This window comes from Pezoporus wallicus, unplaced genomic scaffold (genome assembly GCF_028554395.1).
Source record: "Pezoporus wallicus isolate ANWC-B61680 ecotype Strahan unplaced genomic scaffold, APGP_CSIRO_Pwel_v1 scaffold_6362, whole genome shotgun sequence".
NCBI classification, from domain to species: Eukaryota; Metazoa; Chordata; class Aves; order Psittaciformes; family Psittacidae; genus Pezoporus; species Pezoporus wallicus.
Window position 1 is genome coordinate 2,318,298 of NW_026637663.1, and position 23,772 is coordinate 2,342,069.

The 23,772-nt window shown below is 46.5% G+C and overlaps 1 protein-coding gene across 1 annotated transcript in view; it reads left to right on the forward strand.

The window, feature by feature from the left end:
* The first annotated feature begins 983 nt into the window (after positions 1–983).
* FNDC1 (fibronectin type III domain containing 1) overlaps positions 984–23,772 on the forward strand; it is a 58,996-nt gene continuing 36,207 nt past the window's right edge. Inside the window, exons 1-4 of the mRNA XM_057406872.1 lie at positions 984–1,184; positions 19,931–20,143; positions 21,785–21,883; positions 23,291–23,405. Coding sequence (XP_057262855.1) covers positions 1,094–1,184; positions 19,931–20,143; positions 21,785–21,883; positions 23,291–23,405 — 518 coding nt within the window. The 5' untranslated portion in view covers positions 984–1,093. The remainder of the gene's footprint in view (positions 1,185–19,930; positions 20,144–21,784; positions 21,884–23,290; positions 23,406–23,772) is intronic.

Genomic DNA, 23,772 nt, shown 5'->3' on the forward strand with positions numbered 1-23,772 from the left:
TAGCCTGAGATTTCAGTGCCGACTCTGTGCTGGTCCACCATGTACTCAGCAATGGCGCTGTGCAGCAGCATGCTAGGATGGGTGTCTGGGCAGAAGCTGGTTTGGAGCTAGCACCTGCCACAACCCTGAGCAAAGCCTGGCCTTGTTATTTACCTTTGAATCATGCTTTACTTGCTTGGTCTGTTTGTTTGGGGGTTTTGTTTGTTTTGGTTTGTTTTATTTTCAGAAAATGTAGTGTTCCCAGTGCCTGCAGAATCATAGAATCAGCAAGGTTGGAAAAGACCTTTAAGATCATCAAGTCCAACTATTACCCCAGGACTGCCAAGACCACCACTAAAGCATGTCACTAAAGACTTCCTCTAGTGTTTTTGAACACCTCCAGGGACAGTCATTCTATCACTTCCCTGGAAAGCCTGTTCCATGGCTTAAGGTTCCTAACCCCAGGAACCCTAATCAAGCATGTTCCTGTTCCAAGAAACTCTTGTATCTTACCTCTACCTCCGTGGCAGGCAAGAACTGTAATGCCTGACTTAGAAGCACCATGTAGATCTGACAGTGCATCTCCCCAGTACAAGACAACTGAAGCAAAAGCTCTGTTCAGAAGTGGGGTGAAAGTTCAGCAAGAACAAAAGATATGAAGGAATGACAACCCTGTGTAGAAAGCTCTGTCCAGTCGTTCATATGCTGTGCTCAGCCAGGCCTGAACGCCAGCTGCGAGACCACAGTGACACCGGGAAAGAGACAAAATGTAGCATGGTGCGTGGGTAACACGAGTGGACGAGCTGAGTCTCCGCTGGTTGCCGGGGAGCAGGCTCAGGGCTCGGGATCAACCCGTGGACAAGTTTTCTGACGGAGCCAGGTGAGCGGCAAAGGATGCTGCTGGGACCGACAAACGGGGCCGGGTCGGCGGGGCCGCGGGGGGCGGAGGGCCGGCGCTTGCCTCCGCGGGGCCGCCCCGCTGCAGTGTCCTGGCAGCCCGGGAGGAGGAGACGGCGGGGCGCGCAGGAAGCAGCGGGGCAGCCCCGCGGAGACGGACGCCGGGCGGGCGGCAGCTCCGCGCCCCGCCGCTCCCGCCGCCCGCGTCCCCGGCCCCATGGCGGAGCCCGCCGCACTCCGAGCCGCGCCGCGGCCCTGGGCCGCCCTGCTGCTGCTGCTGGCCGCGCTCCTGCCAGCCGCCGCCCCAGGTAGGCACCGGGGGTGAGCTTCGGCCGCCCCACGCGTGTCGCCGCCGGCCGCCGCGGGGAGAGGTGCAGCGCGGCTGGGGCTCGTCGGAGCGCCGCAGCGAAGGGTGAACGGGTGCTTCGGGGCAGCCCCGCTCGCTGCCCTCGCCTGGCCCGGGGACAGGGGCCGCGGCGGCATCGCGGGGCGGAGAGACCCCTGCTCGAGGCGGGCAAAGCACCTGCCGCTGCCCCGCGGCTGTACCGTCCCTCCGTCGGTGCCGGCAGCGCTGCCCTCCCGTAACCGGGGGGGGAGACCCGAGCTGTGACAGTGGGGGTCTGCAAAGCTGGGCAAACCCCGAGGGCTCCCCGCGGCTCTCGGAGACCGGGACCCTCCGGCCAGCCCGCTGCTGCTCGCCTGCTCTTGGGGCAGCTCCGGGGAGCGGGGCTGCAGCCTGCAGGGACGCTACCGGCCAGACCTGAGCTGAGGGCAACGGAAAGCTGCCGTCCTCTTGCCTTTAGTCCCCGGATGCCTTATTCCCGCTGGCACCGGGTGCGGGTCCCTTCGGAGCGCCTGGGCTCTGCCGAACAGCCCCGCTGGCGAGGGCAGCCCCAGCGCCGAACAGCCCACTTCTCTCCATGCCGCCGCCGGAGCCCAGTAAATCGGACTCTGGAGCAGCCTGGGCGAGGCAGCGCTGCCGTCAGGATCCCGGGGACTCTCAGCCTCCTGTTTAACCTGCTCTGGAGGTGGCAGATCTTACCGTCCTTTCCCGCGTGCGCTCTAACGGCAGCACTCAAGGCACTGTTTGAACTGCAGGCAACGCTGAGCCACGAAGCTGCCTCAGCTTGTGCCCACAAGGTTTTAGACCCAGAGGCAGGGTATAGAGGGACATACGGACGCGTTTCAGCCCCTGATTTTAACTACTGGGGTTACAGTGGCCGGACAGTTGGGTACACCTGCTCCGGGGCTCTGGCTGTCCCATCTCCAGCACGGAGCTGCAGTCTGCAGAGGAGCCGGCCAAGCCTGGTAGTATCTCACCCCCTGGCAGCCCTGGGCTTAGGCAGGAGAGCCTGGGACCTAATGTCACCTGTATCTCCTGGGGAGTTCTAGAGTGCAGCTAAACAGAGCAGAAAGATCTTTGAGTCTGGTTTGAAGACGGTGTGCACCCTGCCCTCTCTGCTGTGACTCTGTCGCGGAGTAGCAGCGGTGTGTTTACAGAGGCTGAGTGCAGAGCAGCTTTGCTGGCATGTGCCCATGTACCCACCGCTGTCTCTTTTTCTGTGACGTGCTGTGCCCGTACAGGTTAAACCTGGTGGTCTCCTGGAAGTGGATTTGTAGTAGTGCTGCTCTGTGGTGATGGGAAATGGAGGAGGAATGGGATGTGCTGTCTATGGGGCTGCCTGCTGGCAAGCGAGAGGAAAAGAAGGGAAGGGAGCAGGGGAGCTTGTGTGCTGTCAGCATGGGTAACATCCATGGGAAATGTCATAGCCTCTGAGGAAAAGTGTTAGCTGTTGAGTGCAGGCAGGCTCTTGCTCCTCTGGCTGTGCAATGTCTAAAGTGATTGTAGGGGTGTCTGAAACTTCACTGAAAATTTTGGATGTAACATCCGTACAGTCTTTTTTAGCTTGCCGTCCCGCTCCAGTGTGCTGTAAACCCAAGCCAATTTCTGAACAAACCCAAATGTCTTGGCATAGCGCTGCACGAGAGCTCTGCGTGCTTCCCAGCTACAAACCTCTGGAGCACACCAAAACCTGCTGCAGTGGGAGCACTGCGTGGTTAACCCCAGAGCGGCTGTGCAGGGATAGGGGTGGGCTGCACGTGTGCTTCTTGTCCCTGGGGGTGTGCTGGCCATGCTGAGCCATCATCACTTTCTTTCTCCAGTCTAGAGAGTACTTTATAAGCCATTAACCCAGGCTGGGCTCTGAACAAGTGCAGTCTCAAGCAGGAGGGCTGGCGGGTGCTGAAGTCCTTTCTCAGGGGGTAAAAGCTTTTGCTGAGTGCCTTTGCCTTCTCATCTTCTAGCTCTGTTTGAAATGGTCCCTTCCTGTCCTCCTTTCCTCGCCTTTCCAGCACACGCTCTGTCTAGGTGACCTGTTCCAAACCCACTCTGCACTTCGGAGCCTTTGCCCAAGTGCTGTGTCTGGGAGACAGGGAGACTGCCTTGGCTCAGCGGAGGGGCTCTGACAAAGGAAGTGAAAGAACCCTTCACTTTTTGCCCGTGAAAAGAAAAGATTTCCCCCCAGTGAGGGGAGGGTCTGGCATTGGGCTGGTGCTGTCATTGACAGTGCTTCTGCTTATCAAAAGGGAAAGTCAGAGTGGGGCCAGTGCCCGGGATTGTGTGGGCAGTCTCTTGGGCCAAGGAAGTGTGGCGCCCAGAGGGGCGTTGTGCCAGAGCCAGCTTAAGGGGCAGATCCCATTTGTGTATTGCCAAGAGAGATTTTGTTGCTTGCTGCCAGATCCTGTGCCTGGGAGGATGGATACTGAGGACAGAAAGCAGCCCTGTAGGAATCCTCCTTGGCTGCTTTTAGACAAACAATGTTCGAGCACCACCTGTGGCCAGTGGGAGAAGTTTTGGAGGAACGTTAAGATAAGGCTGTGCCCATCGCAAGAGCCTTTCTGACCAACTCTCATTTTCGCTCCTTGCCTAGACTGTGTGACATAAACAGAGAAAGCAGAAGGGTCTCCAAGGGAATTTTCCACTTCATTTAGCTCTAAGGAATGTATCTTCTCAGTTATTTAGGACAATGCTGTAATGGTATTAACTGTAGCTCTGTACCAGCCTTTGGGTGTGTCAGAGGTATGAAAGACCTTGCGCAGTCCAAGTCTGTAATTCCAGCTCTTCAGACAGCACATGGACTGAGGCTAGCTGGACAAGTGGTTAAGGAGATGCTTTCAGAAGCTGATCTATACAGAAGGAAGATGGGAGGGTATGAGGGTGAGTAAACCATGCAGCAAAACAAAGACATTCTTTCTCTCTGCTTGCAGAGGGAATGGGATCTTGTGTGTATTGATCCAGTGCCCCAAAAATACAGCTTCCTCCTCAGACACATTCAGTGCTGAAGTGACATTGCTGTTTCTCAATGCAGGACACTAAAATGGTAAATGTGGCTTCTGAGTCTCAAGGATAGCTGGGGTCAGACTTCATGTCTGCTCCAAGTTGTGTGTGTCTGTCTGCAGGTGGCCTATTGTCTCCAGATCAATACAGCAAAGAAGTGTTTTCACCAGGCTTAGTTTCTGGTGCACGTCTAGGACCCACGGTTTCTCCAGCTGGCAGCTGTGTCACCCATCTCTCTCCATCAGTGGGGAAGAGCTCAGGTTTGTGCCTAAGATGGCACTGGAATCTGCTGGCATCAGCCATTGGCTCTCTTAAATTTACACTGCTGCCAGCTGAGGTACAACCAGGACTTGGACCTTTTTCTGCCCAAAGACCTTTAGGGTGAGCCCATGTTTAGTGGCCTTAACGTGATCCCAAATACTCAAAAACCTGCAGCTAAACCAGCACCTGTGGTTTTGGGTTGAGTTTTTTTTTTTTCATTTGTTTCTAGTTTTGCAATGTCAGGATCTGCTTATCTTGTTTAGCTTGAGTTACCTATCTTCATAAATCAGTATTCCTTAACTCTCCGCTCATCTACCCAAGCGAATCATCCATATCTAGGTGCATGCATGTATCATGGGAACATTACCCACTTGTGTGTGTGATTTCTGCTGGGAGGAAGAGGGGGGGCAGATGTTTAGCTGAGCCTCCCCCAGGCTGATAATGCACTATGCAGATGAAGTGCTCACTTCTCCAGAGGGAGTGGCATAGGCGTTGATGTGCCTTTCTGCCTGGAAGCTCCCTGCTACCATTTTTGTCCCCCAGGCTGAGGTGTACTGTGTTCTTGTGCAGCCCTGAGAGGGCACTGGCAGCCCTTCTTGCACTGCACTGATCCCTCGGGCACAGGGGGATGAACCGCTGGGTGGTAAGGCAGTGAAATCCAGAGGGCAGCAGCAGATCTTGAACCTGGAAAGATCCTTTCCCTCTGGCTGTGAACTTGCGTTTTGGCTGTGTTTGCACTGACACCATAGCAGCTGAGGAGTGGTGTGGCTTACATTTTCAGGGCAATAGAAGAGTGATGGGTCTCTCGAAGAAGAGCGAGGTTGTCTAGAAGATCCTCTGCTCTGCATGACCCATTTTAAAGCCTTTGAAATAATGTTTACATTTTCTTATATGTGTTTGCTGTGCTGCCGCTTATTCTGCTGCACTCTTGGCTACAAAACGTAGTGTTGAATGTTCACAAACTGCAGTGCCAAAATAAGCACTGCCAAGATCAAGACAGTGGCTTAAAAAGCACAAGATTTACAAAACAAGAACTGCTGAGATCTTTTGCTTTGCTGTCTGTGCTCTGAGTCTCGTGACACACGTTTCTGAGCTTTCCTCCACACCCTGGATGTCTAGGGATTTGGAGAGACAGCATGGTTTAGCCTGCATCTCCATTGCCTCTTACCAAAGAAGCACTTAGATGAGCAAGGGGATTTTGTACTGACTGTACCTGGCCAGATGGACTTCTTATGCTCTGATCCCAGATCTCACATTCATTCTTAATTGCAGGCATCAGCAGCATTTGCCTGCAGCACCTCCATAGTTGTATTAATTTCCTTTGGGGATCTACAGGCACCTGAAAAGTGTCAGGTTTCCCTGGTTCCTCTTTAAGATTTAGACAAGCTTGTAATGAAAAGGAGCTTTTTCTATAGCAGACCACACGGTTGAGTGCTTAAGTACTATACTGGTAGCAGAGTTAACATGAGCAACATCAAACAGTGTTTACATGATGACTCCTTCATTGCTCAGTCTTGGCTTGCCTGGGGAGATGGGAGGTTGTGCTCACAGCTCTTGTGCCTCTGGTCACTTGCAAGACCTGTGCTGACCTCTGACCCGCTGTTAGCTCTTCATAAATTACATATGTGCCATGGGGTGCAGGAGCATTTTGAGATGCATACCCTGTCTGTGTCAGACTCCCATGCTATGGTAAGAGCTGACCACACTTCAGTGTCTCTGAAATCCATCTGCATATGTGGCTCCATTGCAGTGTAGGTGCTTGCATTTGTCAGAGTTGATCTATATTTAAAGCAGGTAGCCCCAAGGGGTGGAGAAGCAAGGAAAGGTGGAAAAAAGAACCAAGTCATGTAGCAATTGTGTGCTCTAAACAGAAAGCTTTTCCTAAACAAAGAGAAATTGTTAGTTACATCAGATGAAATACTGAAATCCTGTAGTAAGGAAGGCAGTCCGTGCTTCTCCTTGCCCTGGAAGAAGACCTGGAAGGTACATCCAAATTTCACTATGTACATTATTAGAAAGTGGTCTGGAGAAGGGTGTGTTTTAAATCACCCCTCTTCAGTGGGTAACTTGATCATCAAATCAGCTCTTCATGAAATAGAGCAAATTACCCTTTGAGGACTGCGAACTGTGTTCATATTTCATTGTTCCAGTACAGCTATTTTGCTATTACACAGTCATCAAGTCCTCTTGGGCATCTTGCAATGGTCCCAGTTCCAGTGAACCTTTCTGTTTGTATTCTTCTGGTGTTAAACTGATTATTTTTCCACTGGAGGACTCTGTTATTCTTAATGTATACATCTGCTGTAAAATAAGAGGCAACTTTTCAAGTGATTATTTGTCATCATGTTTACTGTGTAGTTGGCTGCAATATATTGGCTGAAACTGTTTTTTGGGGAAAAGTGCAGAACTGCTGGAGGCAGAATGTTATCTTTTCCCTGTCTCTAAAAATACAACTGAAATAAGAGAAATTGAATAGTTAACGTAATTTGGTTTGGTGTTCTGTAATTAAGTGCTTTATCCCTCCTTTCAGAGTGGCATTGTTGGAAGGATGTAGGGAGTGGGAAAGGGTTTAGCTGGTAACAGGGAACAACTACTGAGTTTGGCCTAAAACTCCCACAATAGAAAGTGGCAGATGTGACTGGTGAATCATGCTGCTGTGGCTGGCAGCTTGTGATGTCCAGTGCCCAGACCAAGCCCCGCTACCTTCCTGGTCAGCCCTCTCAGAGCTCCTGCATGCTCCTGCTGCCAAAGGAGGGAAGCATGGGAGCAGAACCCTGTGCCTAACCCTGTTACTCCTCTGGCAGCCTGGGAAGTAACCAGGCCTCGTGTTCTCAGCCTTGGGAAGCTAGTGTTTAGTTTTAGCTGTGCTGCTAAGGTCACTGGCCAGCTCCGCAGGCTGTGGGCAGATAGATGGAGAGCTGGATTTAGATGCTGTTATTTTAGCTGGGTAGAGTCTTGCTTCACGTGGCAGTCCTGCTGAAATACCTATCAGCATCAGAATCTGGCCCTCCATGAGCAACTGTGCTGCACTTTTGCATAGTCTGAATGTCTTTCCCTTTTGTCAGTCACCTTTTGAAGCCATGCCTGGTTTGGTAACATAACTGTGTGTTCTTTAGTGTCAGATGCTTTGCAGATGTCCCTGCAGCTCATGCACGGAGAGGCTGTAGCCTTGTGAAGCTGATGGTGATCCAGTCACATGGCAGAAAGCTTGCTCCGCTTTGCAGGAGCGGGTGCTCTGGGTTATGTGTTTGCAGCCTTACTGTCAGCTGGGCTTCACGTTGGCTTCCCTCCTAGGCATGCTGATGGTTTGATGTTTCTGGTCTCCCAAAGTAAATGTATTATAAACAATTTAAGAGCGAATGGCTGTGATGGAAAGGGTCCATCTGGCTGGACTGAGACTTAAGCCTGCTTTCAGGTTGCATGTATTTTTAATATACATATTTGGTAAGTGTCCGAGGACTTGTTACTGGGGGGGTGACATGGGTATCACAGGACCTGGTTTCATTCATAGGTCTCAGTCAGACTTTCAAAGTGACGTCTCTCCTTTCCTGGGCTCCACTGGCCCTGTTTGAAAAACTCTCTGAATGCTTTTTCCATGCTGTGGTTCCAGAGAGCTGCCCAGCCTCAGCCTCTGTTCCCTTCTGCTCAAAACTTTCCAAACCAGAAGTAATGACTGAAAACTTCTGTGAGATGCTCAGTAGTATTTCCACAGGGTTTTATCAAACCTCAGTGAGAGGTACTGTCATCCCACGTAGCATCCCTTCCAGGCAATGAGCTGACTGTCCCTGGGGTGGAGAGGGGTGCATCTCCGTAAGATCCCCTCTACAACTCAGGACACAGGTTCTGATATTGTCTTGCTGTAGACTCCCTCTTGTCTACTATGTATTGGGCTGTGATTTGTGATAGGCTTACACACATACTTACCTGCTGTGTGAAATCAGTGGACACAGCTGAAGAAAGTACGTGCATGTTATTTTGCTGGATCAAATCTGCAGACTGATGTAGCTTGGTGCCTGCCTGTCCAATCTGGAGATGTTAATCCAGCTGCACCACAGAGAAGTGCTTGAGGGTCAGTTCAGCTTGGTGATCAGGTCATGTTTCTCTGGTGAAAGAGACTGTGAGCACAGGCTTGGAGAGCCTGAAAATGTAGGGTATCATTTATTCCAAGTTAGAGCTGCACTTGGAATGCGTGGCATTAAAGACCTGAAAATTTTCCCACCAAGAAGGCTCTGAATGGCATTTGTCCCTTGGAGTGTATGGTGCTAGCAGGCACAGAAGAAATGGCTATATTCCTAAAGAAGCAAAGCCAACAGAAAAATAAGCTCTTCTGTGATGGCGCAGCAAAGGTACTGAAAACCTAGGAAGTCTAAACCGTAAACAGCAATACTAGCAAGCAAAATTCTTGTTAGGTGTGTATGCAATGTGATGATTGCTCTGCTAGGGGGCTGAGTTCCTGTTCTTCATTCTAAATGGCTACTGTAAGTCAAGCTGGTCCTCTGAGAGTGTGAGTGCATGTTTAAGGGCACTGACTTCTCAGTGGGCCCAGCGTCTGTCTTCATGAAAGCCGTTCCCAGTCAGGGTCAGGGCTTCTGAGTGCCAGGTAATACCTGTTTATTGCCACCAGATGTCTCAGACCATAGGGGATCCTCAGGTGCCCTTCCAGCAGCTGAGACCTGGAGCAGGATGTGCCATGCCGCTGGAAGTGCTGATTGATGAGGGCCAGACACCTCTGCAAACACGCTCACTTTCCTCTACAAAACCAGCTGTTTACGTTACCATCGGGGAGAGAGGATGAGTGGTATGAGACACTGTGGGGTTCTGGTCATGTTTGGTACCACACTGTGCAGGTCAGGCTGGAAACCTGCAGCTGATGGTGTGACATGGGAATGGGAATGACTGATACCTTGGAGGGGTGGAAATATATTTCAGGCTGCCATTTGAGTAAAGTTAAAAGAGAAATGGCTTTGTACTGGCTCAAGTCTTTCCCTATGGTGGTGACAAGTGAGCTGTCCCATGTGTTCTTGGAACTGTGCAAGAAGGCTGGTGTGGGCATGGCTGTGCCTGCACAGTGGTGCAGTGGGAGCATGTCTAGGAGAGGATGGTTTCCACACTCCCCATTGGGAATGGAGGGGAGGAACCACCCATGTATGTGTTAGCTGAAGGGAAGAAGAGGGAAATACAAGATAAATGTGCTTTGTTTTTTTTTTTTTCTAGCACCAGCAGATTGAGAGGAAGGATGGCAGCACAGTGGAGAGAGATGAAGGGACAGATGAGATAACTGATGGACCTCAGGGGCTTGGTGGGGGTATGCATCAGAGTAGCTGATGAGTTAGTATGGATGTTCCTGAAAGAAGGTGGTGTGCCTGGAGATAGAGGAGGTTAATTAGGTAGAATGGGTTCCCAGCACTCTACCTGTTGCTTTCTTTGGGGAGAAGCAAGTTTTTTCTTAAGACCAGAGCCTTGCAGAACAAGCGGCTAATAGTTGCAGTGAGGGTGGCAGAAGCAGACCCTATGTATCTGAACATAAGAGCCTCCGTAAAGTTAGCTATAGGGCTTGCAAGATTGTTGGCAATGAAAAAGGAGCCATTTGGCTTTTTCAGCAAGAAGGGCCTCTTACGAATATATATTTGAAGCTGTTTGTACTGTATAAATATATATATATTTTTAAAAAAACATTTTTGTTACAGTTACAAGCAGTCCCTGTAGAAACCAACAAGGCAAATACTAAAACTTTTAAACTTCTGTAGCAGCTTTTCAGTAATTTGGGGCCCCTTTGTGTGGAAGGAAATCACTGTGTTTCAGGAAGCTTTGCTGCTTTAACAAAATGTTTGTGCTACTGAACGGTAGCAGATGGTCACCCCAGAAGACGTTAGTGAGTTGCTTAAGCTACTTGTAAAGCAGTGCAAATTTCTTTGCCTTCCTAGCCTTGGTTTGATGGATCTGAGCTGGGGTTTTGCTTCTGCTGTCACTGCAGGGCTGGTTACTCAGTGTTGGCCACACAGAACATTCAGATCCAGGCTGCACATAACTCTGTTAAGAAGCATCTCCTTGCACACCATGCAGTGGAAGCTCTGTGACTGTAGAAGTCATAGAAGTAAGGGTTGATTTTCAGCAGGAGCTCATATAGGGACTTCGCAAAATTGGTTAAGAGCTCACAAAGTGGGCAGTGCCATATGGGTGTTCTGGTATTTGAAAACTTCATTCCTTGTCAGAGAGTCACCTAGCAGCAGTCAGACAGTGTACCATGTCAGTACACTCTTCCACTCCACCACTTCTTCCAATCTCCCACTTTGGGTGTTCAAACAACAATATGTGAATAACACAAAGTAAGAGTCCATGCACATTGGTAATGTATGGCTCTGGCAGACTGCTAGCTATGGCATATTAAGGGCTCTGGAAGTCTAACATGGTTCTTCCTGAGACTTGATCTCCTGATTTTTGCAGAGACTTTTTTGAGTTGAAGGGTTGATTTTCTTCCCCAGAGATTCCTCTTGCCATATATCCCACTGGTCAGGGATGCTCTGTGCTGTGTGGGGAGAAGCTGCAAGTTTTTAACCTCAACATTGGAGGCAAAGCCATCAGTTGTTTTGTAGATACTTGTATTTCTAGTCCTAGATATCCCTGGGCTAAAGCAAGGAAAATGGCATGGATTCGCTTTTACAAACCTGTACAGCTGTGAGTGCATCCTTTCAATATATTGAGCTGCTTTTCAGGGGTATTAGTTAGGTAAAAATTTTGCTGACCATCCCAGCTAGCACTTGACAGACCACAATGTGCAAACTGATGTGGTGACTGCAAGTGGCTGCTGCCATTTGCCTCAGTCATGTTTGCTCAGCTATCGTAGGACTAATGTAGTGTGTAATACAGCCCAGGGCTTTCCTTGAAGACATTGTTTTGAATATGACTGCAGAGGTTTGCTTTTTGAATGTGAAATAAGAAAGTGATCTGTCAGTAATGGAGATCTGTGCCTATTCACTTCTTACCTGAGCCCAAACTATTACAGAGCTCCTAAGAATAGTGATTACTATTACTCTGACCATTTCCTTGGCATGTGTTTTGTCTAGTATCTGTGAGCTTTGCACTTTGGGAGACTTGGGAGTGTATGGACCAGCTTCCCTTTTTTTAGGGTACAGAATGGTTGGAGCTAGATGATCTCATCGTCCTTTCCAACCCAAACTGTTCTATGATTCTGTGATTCTGTGTACTTTTTGAAAGATCTTTTACCATAAATAATGTGGCATAAAATTATTTAGAAGGATCAAGGCTGGTGTTATTTCAAGACATGAATTGTGAACAGTTTTATAGGTAGATAAATAATGGTTTAGTGGGTTTTATTTGCATTTTGCATGAAGAGGAAGAAGCAAAGACTGTTGTTTTAGGATGTACTTTTTCCAGTTCCTGTGAAGAAACTTAATCTCTGAGAGCTGCTAAAGAGCAAAGACCAAAAGAGTGTTTTGTTCCTAGCAAAACTGTACCTTGAGAAACTCTCAAATGTTTCTGATTTATGAAAGGTTTGCAAAGTGAAATAAAAATTGAGAGTTTAAACTTTTTTCTTTCCTTCACACATGATGAAACTTGAATTCCTACTCTCTGACTTTGTGAGTCTGAGGAATTTTTGGCAGTTTCTAGTGGAAAGTTGAACGTGCACTTCAACTAGGGATGGAATGGAAAGACTTTACGTAAACATGTGAATCTCCGATAGATTAAAAAATCTGTGTTACTGTACGGGGCAAGGGAGCCGGTTTAGATATATTGAGGTGGTTTTGGAGAAAGGTGTAAACCACCTTCACCCCATACAAGTAATCCAGAGCCCTTAAGAAGGATGATTTGGTGAATCCTTCTCAAGGATGCATAAAGGAATGAACCAGTAGCAGAGCCACAGCATCCAGATTTCCCACACCGTGGATCCAGAGCTAATCTTTGCTTCAGAAATGTCTCACTGACCCTGTTTTAGTGTATGTGTGTGAAAATCACAGTTTTCTGGGATTTTCAAAATCTCAGGTATCTAAAGAACAGTTGAAGGAATGAGTTTCTGGCTAGTTGTGGCTTGGCTAACACTCATCGCTGTTTCCACAAATGACTGATGTACTTCGTTTGGTAGGTGTTAATGTGCACAAGGTGAATAGGATTATCAGAGGCTCTGTGGAGTAGGGGTGTGAGGGTGAAGGTGGCTGAGAACTTTTGGTTCCCCTCCACAACCTGACACCCCTAACTAATACAGAGAAGGTTAGCTTTGAGGATCTGCCATAAAACATCCCAGCAGCCCAGAGCTCAGTGAGGTTTGGACAGAAATCAGATATTTGAATAGGAGCATTTCATTAACAATACAATTCAGATAAAAAGTGAATAATATGAACTAAGCATATAAAGCTTTGTGCTTTATGGATGTGGGTAACCACTGCTTGATATGGTTGGAGTAAAAGCTGGTGCAGAAAGAGAACTGTGCTGCCTGCTGTGACTTTCCATAAGCCTAGTCCATATCTCCCATCAGGATAATTATGCCCAATGTTTTCTTCAGCCTTTGAATAAGCAGGGCCTCATTCTTCACTTGACTGCCTCTGTAATGTGGCACTGATTTTAGTGAGATTGCACTAACATGAAAGCAGAGCAATGGAGTGAAAATTTAGGTTCATAAGAAGTAATCCAGGTGTGCAGCATACAGACGCTGCCACGGTTTAGTTAGCTCCCTAATGAGCAGTACAGTTTTAGTAGGTGTGTTTTCCTTCCTGTAGATCTGTGGCCATACCTGCAGGAAGCAGGACATAGGTTGGCTCACAGGAACACATGCTCTGCCTCTGACTTGTTTTCCCTGCCAACCCACTTCAAAGCTAGTTCAGGCTGCTGGGTTATGAGTGAGGGAGCAGCGGTATAGGGGATGCATGACAGCCTAGAAACATAACTCTTTTTTTTACTGCCTTTCCTGTGGGCATCTTTTGAGGCCCACCTAGAGGGGAATAGGCTGGCTCACCTGCAAGCCATCTTTATGGGTGAAAAGAATAAATGTGGGTAGGCTGCAATGCAGTCCCATGTCCAGGCTGGGCAGAGTGGCATTGTGCAAGCTCCATGCTGGTGTCTGTGCTGGAGAGAAGGGCTTCCGTGGGCTTGTGATCCTGCACAGCTGGGTCACCCTTCTTGGATAGCCGTATCTGTGTGGGCATCAGCTGCGGGTGGAGAAGTACCAGCTTCAACCTGTAGAAAGCTCTGCATATGTTCCTTGACGTGGAAATCTCTAAAGAAAGATTTCCCTTGGTGGCAACTTCACAGAGTATGAGAAAACCACTGAGATTAAGTCAGTCTGAGTCATGTTTCCATGAAACCATCCGAAATTTTCAGATAAAAAGCAGTGCTGGCAGGTGATGTAATTCTTTCCTATTGCCATGGTGGATTTTACCATGTGCATTTGTACTGGGGTCAATTCTTTCTCGTAGAAACACGTGTAGAGATTATGGCTCAGAAGTGGTAGCTCTCCATGTGGGAGTCAGTATATTTTGCAAGAGGAATAATATCCATCTTAGTGCAAGCTCTGTGTTATCTTTGCCTCCTTCTGCTGTTGTCACAGGCAAAACTGCCAGGTTGTTAGAGGAGAATGAGGGTGTTGCCGCTTATTACAGGTTGTGCAGCCAAAATCCTGCTTGGGTTCCAAGGGACACTTCCAGTAGCCCCACACCCCTGACAGCCTTTGTTTTGGGGACAAACAGCAGACTGGGGCAGCCAAAATTGTAGGTCTGTTAGCTTTGTGGCAATCTTTCATGTTGCATGTGTCAGGAAAGGTGGGATGAAGCTGTTGCCTCTACAGATGCTTGGCATCCCACAGAGCCGTACCCGTTGCAGGTCTTCTGCCTTATTCTCCAATGTTGAGCCGTTAGGAAAACCTCTTGTTTTAGGGCATGTGTTTGACAGTGGAGATGTGAAACTTGCAGAGGAGGACACAGACTAGTTTCGACTTGGAATTTGATTACCCTACCATACATGGTATGAATGGAGGTAATGAGCGTTGAGGTGTGAAAATGAGATGTGCAGTGGAAAGCATTTTGACATAAACTGGTTGTGGCCCCTTTGCCCTCTGCCCTCCTGTAGCAGAAGTGCTTCCTAATCTCCCAGCTCAGCCCTGTGGAGATCCTGGCCATGAACAGGGCAGCCCTGCACCTTTGCCAGCTGGTTTTGCCTGCACTGCTCTTTCCAAGAAGCCCCCAAAGGTGATGCCTTTTCAGTACCACCTTTCCTCCAAGTCAGTGAATGGACAGCACCCCGTATGAAGAGTTGCAGACTAGGGCCACAGCTGCAGTGTGCTCTCGCAGCTGCTTTGGGGTTGCTGGGGGTTTTTATCACCACGGTGCTTTGATCACTGGAGAAACCTGAATGAGAAGTGTCCAGAGGAAGCTGGTGTGATTGAGGAGGCTCAGTGGACTCCCTTTAAAGGGTTCCGATGTAGAAGGAAACCTGTGTTTGGATGTCAGTGGGAGAATGTAAAGCCTTTAGTACTTCACTTTTGGTTGTTCTCAAGTCATAATATATATATATTAATCATGTAGAAATATGTTGTTGAGTTTGGAAAATGCCCTAGTCCTACTGTGCTTAGCATTCAGAAGGCTCTTCAAAGAGAGCACTGGAAGGTTCTGTCGATGCTGTCAATTTAAAGAATGTCCTCTGGATGCCAGGTAACTCTTCTACAGATGTATAATGAGTTGCTTTGCTTAAATCAGACATTACAGTTGGATACTGGTCCTCTGCCCAAAACTCCTGGCCAGAGCTGGGTGAATTATGGCACACTTTCCATTGTGCTTTGCAGGAACTAAAGCGTTCCAGTCCCCACTTTCTGCGCCAAGCAGAAGTCTGTGGAAATGTGCTGAGCGATTATTCTTTATCTTTTTTCTGAGAGAAACAAAGGATTTATGTGTCAGTTGTCTCCACTGCTTAAACTGATTGGCTTATTCCCAGGAGGACATCTGACACTGAGTGGCATTAAAAAAGTTGATCAACCCACATAGGGACAAGGTTGATGGAGCTTTTTAAAGTGCTAGGGAACCTACCAGTCCAGTAAGCCTGAGTCTGGATTTGTTCTCCCATTTCAGTCCTGCTTGCTCTGATCGTATGCTCATGCTTTTACACGTTAACTGCTGCCAACGCTACAAAGATCCTCACTAGACCTAGTGCTATGCTCTGTGTCATGGCTGGTCTGAAGTAACTCACTGAGCCTTCTGGAGTTAGAGCAATCAGCCCATCTTGGTTCAGAGGGCCACATCAGCACTGTGTCTGATGTCTGAGCTGGCTTGCCAACTGCAGGAAATATCTTTGTAGAGTGAACTCTTCTGGGGATGGCCCTGATCCAGCCCTCATTGAAGCTGGTGGAATTGCTCTCACTTTCTCAGCGGAACTTGGATCAAACCGCCAACTTAAAGAAAAAAAATACCAGTAATACTTTGCCAAAGTGACATGCAGTGTTAATTTTTTGGGTGGAAAACAAGTATCTTCCTGTGGTATTTTGTCTGTTCTCTTTGTTACTTTTTTTGCTGATGTGGCTTTGGGATAGCTGAATGGAGATAGGTAGCAGGGACAGTATGTGAAGGCAAGGACCCAAGCAGCAGCTCCTGTGTGGGTTGCTGGATGAGAAAGGTGAGATGTTCTCTGTCCCTTGTGCCTCTCAGTTATGGTAAAATGCCATTTTTCTCTTCCTGTTCATAAATAACAACCAGATTGAAAGCCCTGAGTTGCACAAAGGACTGTAGAGCTTTAGATGTGTGGCTTTACTAGTAAAGCTCTGCTTTCTCCTTTTTCAAGTACACTCTGTTTTGAAATCTATTTCAAATCAGGTGAAAAAACCAAAGTGGTGTATCAGAATTGTCCCAGCCCTTAAAGCCAACACACAAAGTGATTTACCTGCTGGAAGTTGGTAGGGCAGTATGTAGAAAACAACACCCATTGCGGGCATGAAGAAGGGATGGGTGATCATGCTGTAAAGCATTTTTGAGCACAGTAAGCTCTTTTTCCTGATGAAGGGCTGGCTGTGATACAGCCAGTACATGAACCCGAGTGTGGGTTTTCTCCCCCCACTTCTCTGGTGCCTCTGGCCAGGCTGGCGTTCCTCAGTCTTTCTGCACCCTTGGGCAGATGCCTATCTTGGTTTCACAAGTTGCCTACCAAGAGGGCAGTTGTAAAGGTGCCCTTAAATGTGTTTGCCACATGTGCTATGAACTTAAGTGTCACCACTCAAGCAGTTGCATTTAGGAGAGGCTGACGCAGTAGGTTTTAGGAGTGTGGATGTTTTACAAAGGGTCTTACCTCACAGATTGAATGAATTTTAGAGTTGCCAGCTGAAGAATCAAAATACAGTGCTTTTTTTTTTTTTGTTTGTCTACTTATTCACTGTCATTTTTTGCTACAAGAACAGCTGAGATCCTCATGGTGGTAGGGCTTGGACACGTATGAGAGTGCATGGTATAAACAAGTGTTATATCTCAAAGAAATAGCTCAGAGATCTAAGAGCCACCTCTGGCTGAGATGCTTTTCTAGTCCTGGTGGTGGGTTTTGGGAGGGACGCTGCAGGGTGTTTGTAAACTGAATGGCTCAGCTCTGAAACTGTATTGCAGATTGGCAGTGGTGTGAGGTTATTATCTCAGAGGACAATTGATTGTGCTCAGGGAGCGGTTAAGGACTTCCTAAGAAGGGGATCTACTCTTTGTGGAGGGTGAATGAACTGAGCAGTTTGGCACGCTTTATTCAATCTTTGCATTTTATTTAATCTGTTTAGTCTGGTAAAGCAGCAGTAGTCTAAAACCCAGGGTACAGAGCCAGTCAGTCTCATTCGACACTTAGAACTTCATTTTTTAAATTAAAAGTAATAATAAAAAACAAAACACAGACACCCCTCCCCTACAACAAACCCAAAACAAACCCAAGCAACAAAATAAGTAACGAATCCCACCAGTTTCCTATTGCAGTGTAGACTGTGATGATTTTTGGTCAAGTTGCTCATGACATGATTTCATTTGCCAGCTGGCACTTTTGGCCTTTTCTAATGAAGGCAGTTGATCACTTTGTGGTGATTTTGTTTTCTCTAAGCAGCTACAACTTCTCTCTTCAAGCTGTTACTGTGCCTGTGGTTTGGTCACTGTGCTTAGCCTCCCAAGCTTCTAGCTGAAGTGAAAAGAGGGGTTGGTGGATGTTTATAGACTGTATGGATGTTGTCTACTGACTGTCCCAAACGTGTCCTCTCCACAGCAGAACCCATTTTATAGGTCCAGTTTTCCAGTCCTGAAGCAATGGCATATAGAAGGAAAATGTAGAAAAGTTTTTGCTGACTAGGAAAGGCAAAACCAAGCATTTTATACCTAGATTTGTGGTGCTAAATTGACCTCATATTTCAACTACTTATTTTTTCTCTTCTAATAGTTTTTAGTTGCTCGAGATATTTTTACCCTCAGTTATAGATTGGTTACTAGGGTCAGTACTTGCCTTTTCTTCTGAAGCTATTTCGTGCTTTCCTTTGCTAGATAATTGATGAAGCTCTCTGAAGAATCTGTGTGATTTGAAAAGTACAAGCTGCCTCTTTATGTGGTTGTTTAGAGGATGTTTTACCATCAGCTTCGACCTCATGATCTGGACTTACCTCATTTGTAAAATGTTATCCCACAGTCCTGACACGCACAGAAACTTTGGCAATAGTAGTGGATGTTTCAACTGGAAAAAGTCAATGCTGAGGCTTTAATGAGCCCTGCATTTTGGGGGCCAAGATACTATAAACAAATTCCTGCAGCTGTAGGTAATGTTGGATTTCTACACTGAAGAGAGCACAAGGGAGTGACTCTTTCTCATTCTTTGGAACATAGAAAAGGATTTGATTTTAACCGAAGGTATCTCTTTAGATGAGGTGACTGCTGTCCTTGGCCATTTCTGGATGCCCATTTATCTGGGTTGGATTCAGCTGGCCAGGATGGAGCTGTGGTATTGATGCTGGGTATGGGCAGCAGTGCAATGTGTCCATCCTGTGACATGAGGATGTGTTACACCATGGTATATATACCATGGCATAACCAGGTAGAGATATTGGGGTTTCTGTTTGCCCTTGGTCCTTCTATTGGTAAATCTATTACCACTTCCTGCATCACAAGGAGTGCAAATTCCCAGATATAATCTGAACGCATCTTTTCTCCCTCTGGGAGGATGAGGTTTTATTTACAGGCCTCTGCACCACGGTTGCTGAGATTGGTGTCCTTGTATACTTAATGGATATTCAAGTGAGGCAATTTTAATTTTAATATTGGAAAAGGACTTGCTTTTGGTGTGGATAGGGACATGCAGACATCAATACATACTTAAAGCAACATGTTTAAGTACTGTCATGAATAAATATGAGCTCCTGAACTGGTGCTGGAAAGCGGTTCTCACCTATTGCTTGGGGATACTTCAGTGCATTGTCTTTCAATGTCTGTCCAGGTCTCTGGCAGCTGTTGCTTTCCAGTCTCTTGTTCTTTTGACATTGATGTGATTGCAGTGACTGGCTTAGCCAGCGAGAGGATTTGAAAACAGTGCAACCTCTGAGCTGGCAGCTCACACAACCTTGAGCTTGATGGAATGGCATTGCTACAAAAGGCTGAGAGACACCTGCTTTGAGTGTGAAATGTAGATGATGGGGCAAAACCTCCCTACAAGTGTGGGAGATCTCAGTCCTGGCTGCTGGTGCCAGCCTGTTCTGCTTGCAGCCTGTGCTGTAGAATGGTGCAGGTCATATGCAGTGGAGAATAACAAAAACTGAAGATGCTATTCAGAGCAGCCAAACTGGTTGCTCGAGTAATCCTTACATCAGAATCACTTTGTAAAAGGATGCTGCCAACTTGCCAGCAGATATAGAAATAAACAATTTGCATAAGGTACCTGTTACAGTACTGGATGCTCAGGGTATCATATAATGGGAGTTTGGGAAGTCAAGAGTTGAAGCATGTGCAGAGCAGGCTTGTTAAATAAGAGGCTATCAGAAAGCCATTAGTGATGGGTTTAGGAGAAGAGAACCTGCTTTTAATGTGGATTGCTTTCTAAATGTTTAAAAGGTCCCGTGCTTCATTTTATGCTGAACTTTAGTGCTTGACAAAAAAAAAACTAATGTGCTGATGTCCTGAACTAGGGTAAGGGGAAGGTTAAACAGGAAAGCTACAAGACATCCCCATTTTCTGGCAGGAGTCTTTGTATTACGGTATGTTTTCACTTTCAGTGTCTTGCACCAGTCTGTCTGAAGAGCCTGGGAAAAGATGCAATTGAGTATTGCACATCCCACTTGGAAAACTTGTTGTTATTCCAGCTGGGTTTTATAGCAAAACTAAAAATCTATAAAATTACGCCTTTTGTTCTGATGTAATTTAATAGTTGCACTTGCAACAGACATATGTTAGCTGCCATACATGTCATGTGCTCCATAATAACAGTGACAGATTTTGTTTGTGTGTGTTTGCTTATTTTTTGAAGAGAAGGACATGCCAAACAGACCTCTGAGAATGCGTGCCCAGTCTCCAGATGGCAAGTTACCTTTTCGGTGGAAGCCACCTTATGGTGGAGCAGGCTTGAGGAGTCCACGCAGCAGATCCCAAGGTTACCTCCGTGGGTATGGAGAGAGCAGCCGAAGGATGAGCTATGCTCCACTGTTGCAAGAGCGACAAAACCAGGAAGCACGAAAACTAGGTGACTGATTTCCCTGGTAGCATATCTAGCTGAGCTAGCACACTTCTGTTAGCCCCTGTGGCTGCTAGGTGATCACAGAGCACGTGTTGTTGTAGCCATCAGACAACTTCCTCCTGTAAATGAAAACGCTCACTATTAATTGCATTCTTTTAACATGTTCCTAACAGAAAAATGCAATGAGCAGTGTAGAAAGTGATGCAGAACTTGATGCTGTGTTAAAGAGCAAGTTACTCCTATTAACAGCAGAGGGAAGGGCTGGGGAAAAGAGCTATAGCTCATATTCTCCTTGCATGTGGTGGGACTACTCTGAAATCCATTGTTTCTTGTCTTCCGCTTATGCTCTGTGTCCCTATGTTATTTCAGGCCAGTGGAGAAAAAAAAATAACACTTATTAAATTTATCCACACTTACCATTAAAACTGTTTCATGGGCTCAGTACTAGAGTGTTACACTTGTTTGTCCATGTTCTTTCCAGATGCTTCATGAGGTCCTGGTCACTAAGGGCTCCTCAGACAGTCAGGCTGACCTCTTCTGTTCTCCTTGCCCTTCTGTGCAGTGATCATGCCCTAGATCATCTGCCCTCAGTTTAAAGGATTTCCCATTTAACAGTATCAATGGGGTTTGCAACTGTTCTGTTTCTACAGAGGCTGAGCATTTTCTTTTGTGTTGTATGTGTCCCTTGCCTGTGTTGTGACTGACCCGTCTCTGTCCTGCTGCCTGAGCATCTCTTGCCCCAGCAGGTGCTAGGTCTGCGTTCACGAGTCTTGCTTTGATCCTGTGCTGTTTGGGTGTGTTTGCTTCTTTCTTTCAACATCTCTCCTCTAGGCTGGAAGCCTGTCCTGCAGCTAATCTGGTCTTGGGTTACAAAATGAGGGATGGATCCAAAATCATATGTGGCTGCCAGAATTCCTGGCTTTGCACTGTGAATGTCTATTTCCTCTTCTGCTTTGTGGGTTTTGTATTAAATGCATGTCTTTATCTCCATTTTTCCAAAGAGAGAGAATTCCTCAGTAACCTCTATCTGTTCTCCCTTTTCACTTCTCATCTCTTCTCTAGTATTCACCTTTACATCTTTCTGTGCACCACTTGTGGAGGGGACACTCTGGCATCTGTGCCAAGGTGCCAGGGTTGAGACACATACCAATGGAAGATGCTCTCCTGTTTGATGCCCAGCACATACCACTGCTCTGCAGGCTGAGAGCCTGCTCAGGCAGTACAGAAGTCAATGAAAACCTTGTTGTGGGCTTGGTGGGAGCTCAGTAACAAAGTTAATCTTGATGAGAAATGGTTTGTAACGTGGTTTGGAGCATCTACTTCTTGTTTTCATTATGTTTATGCTATACTTTTTTGAAGAGGGAGGAGAAATGATGTTTAAATAATCAAATTATCAGGAGAAAAACTCAGTCCTAGAATACAGGACTTTTGTATTGGTCTTTTCATGTTAATAATTTGCTTTCCTGCTTCTAAAATACCAACTTTACTGTTCTTATTGCACGCATATTGAACCCTCTGACGTAAATGTGGCTCTAAATAAATTAACTTTCGAGTAAGCTTCTCCTATTGTATCTCAGAAAAGAATAAAACAGAGTTCTGCCTGAAAAGACTTACAGGAATACCTCTGTTTTCTCCCTGCATGTACAGCCTCTGAGTCAGTTCATGTGGTTTCGCTGCCATCAAGGAGCTCCCAAGGACGGAGCCAACCTGTCTATAGGTCATCTTTAACTAAAAGAAAAGTCACAGGTATGATTCTTTCACATCTACTGCCAGTTCATGGAGACATTTGATCACAATGAGGTAGCCTTTTAATTTTTGGACTGCAAGTCTATCGGTGCTGGAGCTGCTAAGTTCTCTGCGTGTGAAAAAGCTTGTTGGATGTCTTCGTTTCTCCAGTTCAAGCAGGGTTAATAAAATGATACAATTCTGCAACATAGTTGGTTGGGGTTTATGTTGTTGGGGTTTTGTTTGTTTGTTTGTTTGTTTTAGCTGGTCCTATCTGGCTATTGTCAAATCTTATGCACTGCAATAACTGCATGAGAAGACTCAAAACCTTTGTGAATAGGTCCCTAAGCCGCTTTCCAGCCACTTTTATGTTGTAGCTGTTTGTCTTGGAAAATCTGGACTTATCTGAGAACCCTCTGCATTAAAAACCTGATTGGAAGAAGTGAAATTTGCTTCCCTACTGCCTGCCTTCTGTGTGGGCAATGCTGGGATACCATGCCACCCTCTTAAGAGAAGGGCAGTCTTTCCCTGAACTTCAGTCATACATGAGTGAGCTCCCTAGAGAATGAAATCATACTCCAGAGCTTACCAGCTCCTGTCCTTTCCTGAGACATCAATATTTTTCCATCTTCTATAAAAATTTGGCTGGAAAGCTGCGCCTTGTGCATTCCGTGCCTCTGGGATTCTTGGGAATAGTTGCTAATAGGAAGAGTAATAAACCTTTCATAGGGCATTAGGTGGAGTAGGCTAGACAAAGTGATGGACAGATAGAAAAAGGAGCCTCAGCAAAATTAAAATCCTCAAACAACCCCCCAAAGCAGTTTCACTGAATTTAAAATTTTGTGACTATTTGAGAAAGAGACTGATGTGTCAGAACAGCCCACTCCAGGGAGCTGCTTTTTTTTTTTCTTTTTTAATTTTTGCCTTATCTACCATAAAAAAATACAAAGCTGTTGAATCTGAGCAACCTGTTCGAAGCACTCAAAAATGTAAAAAATGCAAGAATTTTCCCTTGTAAAGTATTTTTCACAGTCCCTGGTTTTATTGACCTTCAAGATGAAACCAATTTTTTAAATCTCTAACATTTTCATAAGGCAAAAATTCTACTCTCCAGGCAGCATTAGCAGTGAGCATGCCAGAGATGAGTAATGTCAGTATGCTATAACACTTGCTATAAGTAACAGTCTGGGGACTGATAGAATGTTGAAGGACTGTAGAGTATATTAGCACTCTGGCCCTGTAAGCAAACAGATGAAACGATGACAGCACGGGGTACCATTGGTAATCAACGTACTTGATTTTCCACTGCATCTGTATTTGTTATTCATCTGTGCTGGGTGCGTATTGTCATGCCATTTAAAGACTGTTACTGTTTTTATGAGAACTCCAAAGTTCTTATTGATGTGCTATTTTGTTTTGCCATTTCAGAGGAGGAAGAGGTGGAGGTGGCACAAGACATAACTGTTCGAGTTATGTCCTCTCAGTCTGTGCTCGTTGCTTGGACAGACCCACTGTATGAAAAACAGAAGGTTGCAGCAAATAGGTAGTTAGTCCCATGTTTTCTTTTCTGAATGCATACTAAAGGTGAACTGCTGAAGGTGAACACACTACTGATTGCTATTGCATTTATTTAATTGCAGTTGGTTGTGGGAATGATTTAGCTCAGGACATAGGAATTTGCATATCTGTACCCATGACAGTGTCTGGTAGGGGATGCTTCAGAGAAGCTGTTAGAAACCTGATGAGGGTGGATGTGAGGTGATGTACCCTCCTTGCCTCCCAGACAATGCCTGGCTTGGCTTGGAAAGCCCTGCAGCTTCCCCCCTCTATGAGTAAGAGGCTGGAAAGAGCAGTTTGTCCCTTGGGATGAAAGCAATCAGACTCCAGTACAGGAAGGCACAAAAATGTTT